The sequence below is a fragment of the Lipotes vexillifer genome, unplaced genomic scaffold (genome assembly GCF_000442215.2).
Source record: "Lipotes vexillifer unplaced genomic scaffold, Lipotes_vexillifer_v1.1 scaffold664, whole genome shotgun sequence".
NCBI lineage: Eukaryota > Metazoa > Chordata > Mammalia > Artiodactyla > Lipotidae > Lipotes > Lipotes vexillifer.
In genome coordinates this window covers 1,321,690-1,329,319 of record NW_006782421.1, presented here as the reverse complement: position 1 = coordinate 1,329,319, position 7,630 = coordinate 1,321,690, and the positions used below count along the sequence as shown (strand labels likewise).

At 39.9% G+C, this 7,630-nt stretch overlaps 1 protein-coding gene across 2 annotated transcripts in view; it reads left to right on the top strand.

The window, feature by feature from the left end:
• Positions 1 to 7,630, top strand: part of CEP112 (centrosomal protein 112) — a 432,986-nt gene that overhangs the window by 179,341 nt on the left and 246,015 nt on the right. For both annotated transcript variants that reach the window (XM_007455273.1, XM_007455274.1), the window contains one exon: positions 6,015 to 6,150. In XM_007455273.1, the coding sequence (XP_007455335.1) occupies positions 6,015 to 6,150 (136 nt within the window). The remainder of the gene's footprint in view (positions 1 to 6,014; positions 6,151 to 7,630) is intronic.

The following is a 7,630-nucleotide window of genomic DNA, read 5'->3' as shown; positions in this document are numbered from 1 at the left end:
TATATATAAACACATCTTCTTTGTCCATTCATTTGTTGATGGACACTTAGGTTGCTTCCTTGTCTTGGCTGTTGTGAATAGTGCTGCTATGAACATTGGGGTGCATGTATCTTTTCGAATTAGTTTTCTTCTGATACATGCCTGGGAGTGGGATTGCTGGATGATATGGTAGCTCTATTTTTAGTTTTTAATATAAATTTATTTATTTATTTATTTAGGCTGCTTTGGGTCTTCATCACTGTGTGCGGGCTTTCTCTAGTTGTGGCAAGTGGGGGCCACCCTTCACCGCGGTGCATGACCTTCCCATTGTGGTGGCCTGTCTTGTTGTGGAGCATGGGCTCTAGGCAAGCAGGCTTCAGTAGTTGTGCCTCGCAGGCTCCGTAGTTGTGGCTTATGGGCTCCAGAGTGCAGGCTCAGCAGTTGTGGCGCATGGGCTTAGTTGCTCTGCGGCATGTGGGATCCTCCCAGACCAGGGCTTGAACCCATGTCCCTTGCATTGGCAGGCGGGCTCCTAACCACTGTGCCACCAGAGAAGTCCCCTCTATTTTTAGTTTTTAAAGGAGCGTCCACACTGTTTTCCATAGTGGCTGCACCAACTTACATTCCCACCAACATTGTAGGAGGGTTCCCTTTTCTCCACACCCTCTCCAGCATTTATTTTTTGTAGATTTTTTGATGATGGCCATTCTGACCAGTGTGATGTGGTACCTCATTGCAGTTTTGATTTACATTTCTCTAGTAATTAGCAATGTTGAGCACCTTTTCATGTGCTTATTGACCATCTGTATGTCTTCTTTGGAGAAATGTCTATTTAGGTCTTCTGCTCATCTTTTTATTGGGTTGTTTGCTTTTTGTTATTGAGTTGTATGAGCTGTTTGCATATTTTGGAAATTAAGCCCTTGTCAGTCAGTTGTATAGTTTGCAAATATTTTCTCCCAGTATGTAGGTTGTCTTTTCATTTTGTTTATGGTTTTCTTTGCTGTGCAAAAGCTTATAAGTTTGATTAGGTCCCATTTGTTTATTTTTGCTTTCATTTCTGTTGCCTTGGGAGATTGACCTAAGAAAATACTGATACGATTTATGTCAGAGAATGTTTTGCCTATGTTCTCTTCTAGGAGTTTTATGGTGTCATGTCTTATATTTAAGTCTTTAATCCATTTTGACTTTATTTTTGTGTATGGTGTGAGGGTGTGTTCTAACTTCATTGATTTGCATGCAGCTGTCCAGCTTTCCCAGCACCACTTGCTGAAGAGAATGTCTTTTTTCTATTGTATACTTTTGCCTCCTTTGTCATAGATTAATTAACTGTAGGTATGTGGGTTTATTTCTGGGCTTTCTATTCTGTTTCATTGATCCATATGTCTGTTTTTGTGCCAGTACCATACTGTTTTGATTATGGTGGCTTTGTAGTATTGCCTGAAGTCTGGGAGGGTTATGCCCCCAGCTTTGTTCTTTTTCCTCAGGATTGCTTTGGCAATTCTGGGTCTTTTGTGGTTCCATATAAATTTTAGGATTGTTTGTTCTAGTTCTGTGCAAAATGTCATGGGTAATATGATAGGGGTCACACTAAACCTGTAGATTGCTTTCAGTATTATGGCTATTTTAACAATATTGATTCCACCTGTTTTTAAATTGTGTTCTTTATCTTTTTATTATTGATTTATGAGAGTTCTTTATATATTCTTGATACAAGTCTCTTTTCAGATATATGATTTGCAAATATTTTCTTTCATTTTGTGGGTTTTCTTTTCACTTTTTGATAATATCCCTAGCAGGGCAAGTTTTTTAACTTGCTGAAGTCTATTTATCTATATTTCATTTTCTTGTTTATGCTTTTGGTGTTATATCTAAGAAGGCTTTGCTTAGGTCAAGGTCACAAAGACTTACTCCTATATTTTCTTTCTAAGAGTTTTGTGTTTTTAACTCTTACATTGAGGTCTGTGACCCATCTTGAGTTCGTTTTGTGTGTTGTGTAATGAAGGAATTCAACGTCACTCTTTTGCCCGTGGATGTCCAGTTGTCCCAGCACCATTTGTTGTAAAGACTATTTTATTCCCGCATTCAATTGTCTTGGTATCCTTGCTGAAAATCTACTGATTATCAATGTAAGGGTTTATCTCTGGAATCTTAATCCTATTCTATATATGTCAATCTTTATGCCGGTAGCACACTGTTTTGACTACCTTAACTTTGTAGTAAGTTTTGAAATCAAGAAATGTGAGTCCTTCAACTTTGTATTTTTTCAAGATTGGTTTGCCTATTCTGGGTACTTTGCATTTCCATATGAATTTTAGGATCAACTTGTCAATTTCAGCAAAATGCCATCTGGGATTTTGACAGGGATTGTGTTGAATCTGTTCATCAATTTGAGGAATATTGTCATTTTTTTCGATATTAAGACCGCTGTTAATTTCCAATTTTACTGGTATTCCTTTCTAACTCTTGAAGTATCTAAATGTTTAGATGTGTCCACAGTGTTTATGGTTTTTAAGAAGAATTTAGCAGAGACCATTAGTCTTAGCAGTTACGTGAAGAAGAGGCAAAAGAAGTCTATTTATTTATCATGCTTAGTGAAGGTATTATTTTTAGTGCCTTTAAAGGCATAGTTGTATCTTAATGTTTTTGACTGACTCACTTTAATCAACTTCAGTACCAATAGCAGCCAGGAATATGGATGATATAGCTGCTTGAAAGTCTTGTCTTCCAGCCCAGCTGGGAAGGGAGTGGAGACACTTCTAGCTGTTTTTCAGACGTGTTTGAAGTTTTTTGTTTTGTTTTGTTTTTCTTGGAGTTTCCAGTGGAGATGCCAAGCTGGCAGCAAATGAAGTCTACTGTAACATGAAGCCTTGTAAATATGTGTTGGATCCCTGCCAACATTATCAAAAGTGCTGGTGCAGAAATGTGCAAAGGGAAGATTTTCAAATTAAGGTTGGCCTGTACAGATAAATGTTAGCTCTTCAAGCTCAAGAAATACTAAACTGTAGTCCATCAGTCTCCTGCATTTTATTGCGTGTTTGGAATAATCATGTACTTCAGAACATTCTTTAATCTGCACTGGCTTGTGGCTGTATAAGAATGCAGCTTCTTTTGTTCTTTATGCTTTATATACTCAGACAAGGAAAATTTACTGCATTTTATAAATAAATCAGAGTTAAAAAGCAGATTTTCTTCCCACCTTTTTATCCTCATGGAGGCCCAGCTTTAAGGCCTTTCAGTGATACATGATGTATACTTGGCCCCGCAACTAGTTCCATGGAAGAAAATAATCTTCAGTCACTTTTTTTTTGCTTTCCTACAGGACACGTTATTTGGAATCATGATAGAAGGAAGTACACGTTAGTGAGGAGCAGACCCTTCTCTTTTCCAAGTGCTGAAAATTTCCATTTTTATTTCATTACTTTGATAGAAATTAAAATGGATCCCTCATTAAAATGAATATCATCTCTTTATTTAAAATAAGACATATTTTATTTATATTAAGACAAGATTTCTAAATATTAGTGGAGCCCAATGTATTTTCACAGTTAAACTAGACAGAAATATTGATACACTGGGTGGTGCCTTCATCACTCTTTGGTATTTAGCTTTACCACTAAATTAGCTTTGTAGGTGTGGTGGGACTGAAAATGAATTGGAAGGTTTTGGTCATTTCCTTGTGTCTGCTATTTAATATAAAACAATATTTGCTATTTGTAAATCAGGCTAGAAATGATCAGTCAAAAGCAATGTGCCTCATTGCACTAGGTTATATTTTAACAAGCAGTATTTTTAATATGGTCTCAATATATAGCTGATCATGGGTAAAGCTTATGACTTTGATTTATGTAGTCATAAGTCAATTATAAAGTAAATGAACTAAACTTGGTAGGTAAGAATGAGGTAATATAGAGAAAATATTTGTCCTATTAAATTGAAACTATTTACAGTAACTAAGTAGCTCAGGTGAATTACTGGACAAAAAATGTAAAACAACTGACTTTCAGCATTTATAGAAAAAGTTGATATTCCAGCCATACGTCATATTTTTTTATAAATTGTGTTAGCAGACTTTTCTCCTGGCTAATTAATGATACGTAATTTTAAATTATGTGATTTATAAATTTTTAAAGTTTTCAAATATTGTCCAATGTACTTTCTTTTCTATTTTTATTTTTATTTTTTTTGCGGTATGCAGGCCTCTCACTGTTGTGGCCTCTACCATTGCGGAGCACAGGCTCCGGACGTACAGGCTCAGCAGCCATGGCTCACGGGCCCAGCCGCTCGGCGGCATGTGGGATCTTCCCGGACCGGGGCACGAACCCGTGTCCCCTGCATCGGCAGGCAGACTCTCAACCACTGCGCCACCAGGGAAGCTCTCTTTTCTATTTATAGACAGACTGAACAAGCAAAGGTAAACCTTTGAAACCTTGTAATCCTAATTGTGGAATCGTCTTCCCAAGTGTGTTTAGGAGGGCCTCAGAAATTAAAGAGCAACATGGGATGAACTAGTCATGGAGTGTGTGGCAGGGAAGTTGCTCTTGGGCCTCCTAACCTCAGCCCCTCATGGGGACATTCGCATCAACCGCGGTGGCCTTTGCCTCTTCTCCAGCCTCGCGGTCCTCTGAATAGAGCATTCTAGGCAACTGCTTCTGGTCAGTTGGGTCCATCGGTCAGAACAGATATCCCTCAAACATTTGTAACAACTCTCTATCACATTTGCCAACCTGTATCTAGGCGGTCATACCCAACATGGTGCCTTTCATAAGGGCACTAATCTCATTTTGGGGAGACACGTTCAGACCATAGCATATGGCATCTGGAAAATCAGGAAAGCAGCACAGCAGAGTAGTCAACAGCAGGAGCTCTAGAAGCAGACGGCCGGGACTCAAGTCCTGCCTTGACTATTAGTGATGTGTAGCCTTGGAATTATTCTCTAAGCCCGTTTCCTGTTCTGTAAAACTAGAGATATAAAAATAGTCTTATACAAGTTGACTGTGAGAATGAAGGAGAGAAGACATATTAAACTAGTTTGCACAGTGCCTAGTACCTAGGTAGAACTCAATAGAAGTCAGTAGTAACTTTCGTGTACTTATAACCTAAAGCCTTTATTTGTTTCTTCTAGCAACATGCAGAGATTTCTCTTCTTTTGTTGGACCCTTTTGACTATTTAATTTTAGTTCAAGGTATAAAGAAACGAGATGGTTATCGGTTCTTTTAGGCAGGTGTACTCACTAGAGAGCAGCAGAATAATTTCAGGTGGCCACATCGCTCTGTTGCACCTGTTACCCTGCAGGTTAGCTTCTGCCAGATGTGCATGTTAGAGGTATTCTTATGGCACATTTTTTTTTAAATTGAGATATAATTCACATACTATTAAATTCATCCTTTCAAAGTGTACAGTTTAGCAGATTTTAGTATATCCATGAGGATGTGCAACCATCACTACTATCTAATTCCAGAACACTTTCCTCACCAACCCCCTCCCAAAACCCCCTATGTGTGAGCAGTCACTCCCCATCCCCCCTGTCCCATCGGCCCAGGCGACCACTAATCTGCTTCTTCTGCCTCTACGGGTTTACCTATTCTGGAGATTTCTCCTAAATAGAATCATACAATATGTGACTTGTGTCTGGCCTTTTCCCTTTGCACACTGTTTTCGAGGTTTGTCCGTGTTGTAGGGTGCATCAGAGCTTCCTTCCTTTTTTGAGGCTGAATGATATTCCATTGCATGGATGGGCACATTTTGCTTATCCATTCATTGGGTGACGGAGGTACCTGGTTGTAAACTGTTCGTTCTCAGGGAAATCATCAGAAGTGGTTGTGTCCTCATCAGAACACATGTTATGGGTTTATATCCTTTTTTTCCTGAGGCAAATCATGTTATTGCCAGTTTTTTAAAGGGAAGTTTTATAGAATTTGGATCAAAAAATGGAAATCTGTATTTTATTTTAGAGAGGGTTAAATTTTGTTCTTTGATCCAAGCCAAGTTCTTTTATTTTATATTTTAACTCTGCGCCTTGTCTGAACTTTTCTAGGGAAAAAGAGGAGCAGCTCACCCGTGTGACTGAGGTTCAGAGGCTGCAGGCACAGCAGGCAGATGCTGCACTGGAAGAGTTCAAGCGGCAGGTAGAGCTGAACTCGGAGAAGGTCTACGCGGAAATGAAAGAGCAGGTGAGAGACCTCCGCGCCATCCTTGTCGAGAGCCCTTCTCTCGGGGGGGGGGGTAAGGTACATTGATCTCACATGTGACAGCAGCACGTTTACTTGTTCAGAATTAGCCCAACAGCTGGATCAGGGACTCAGGTGAGAATGAGGTCCTAGGCCTGGCGCGGGAGGACACGCACCACCTCCAGGGCCTCGAAGGAAGGGGAGGCTCCTCGCGGCCAGGAACAAGAGCCCATGGGGAGAGGGCTCAGTCCGCAGACCCTCTGCTCCCTACAGGGCATGTGAAGGGCAGGGCTGACTCTGTGCCCCTCCTGGGTCGCTGGGTGGGCTCCAGTTGGCAGCTCCTTGGTGACAGTGAGTGGAGAGGGCGGGGTGGACCGCGAGAGGGGTCCTCCTTCCTCCTTCAGGATTGCCTTGATTCACCCTCAGAGCAGTGCCAGAATGGCCATTTCAAAGTCCTGTCGACAAGTGTGGTCACGGCCAGAATGTGTCAGGCTTTGGAAGCATGGGTCAGTTGACAGGCAAAATCCCATGACCAGTCATTTTCTCCAGAGCAAGGCTTCAAGTTATCCTTGTCTGTGTTTTTTCATGTGCCATAAACCGTGTTGTATTGATCAGTTACAGCAAATTCTTTTCAAGTGGCAGTTCAGGAGGACAGAGGCTGTCTCCATTTCTTATACAAGTGGTATGTTTTATAGTTTTGAGAAAAATTTAAAAATTTATAAAAGAATCCAGGGAACAAACACCTAGGTACCCATCAGGAAGAATCGACAATTGTCAACACTGTGTATTTAAACTAAATGTTACAGGTGTAGTTTTAGTTTGCTTTGCTATTCATGTCTAATCACATTACTCTCTCCTCTCCTAAGAAAAACCACTATGATTAATTTAGTGTGTATTATTTCATACTTTCATATGCATATGTAATGTCCATATGTATTATATGCATGTATTATATATGCATATATTTTATATATACATATACATATATATATATATATAGTTTTTATGCTTCCATTTAAAAAGAGGTAAGAACTACAGATTTTGTGTATTAGTCTTGTTTGCTCTTTTACATTGAATTTTATATATCTGTGCCCTATCTGTGTTGATTTAGTGCAATCCGTTTAACACTGAATGTATTTTATCGTATGAATATACCCTACTTTATCCATCAGCTCCCCTATTCAAGGGTATTTAGTTTATTTTCAAGTTTTCTTGATTATAAAGAGTGTTGCAATACTTGCTGTGATTTCATTTTCAGCTGGGGTTATCCTCCTCAGGAGTCCTGAGCACACACTGGTGGCAGAAGCGTCTCTATTGAAGGTTTTATGGCAGAGCCCCGTGGGGTTTACAAGTTTGGAACTGTGCTTTCTTGTTATTTTCTTGATTCAGATTGTGTGGATCTGGGTCCTGAGAGCAGGGTCTGAGACCCCCACCCCCTTCTGTCTGTTTTCCCACTCAGTGCCTTGGGCAGAAGCTAGATTCC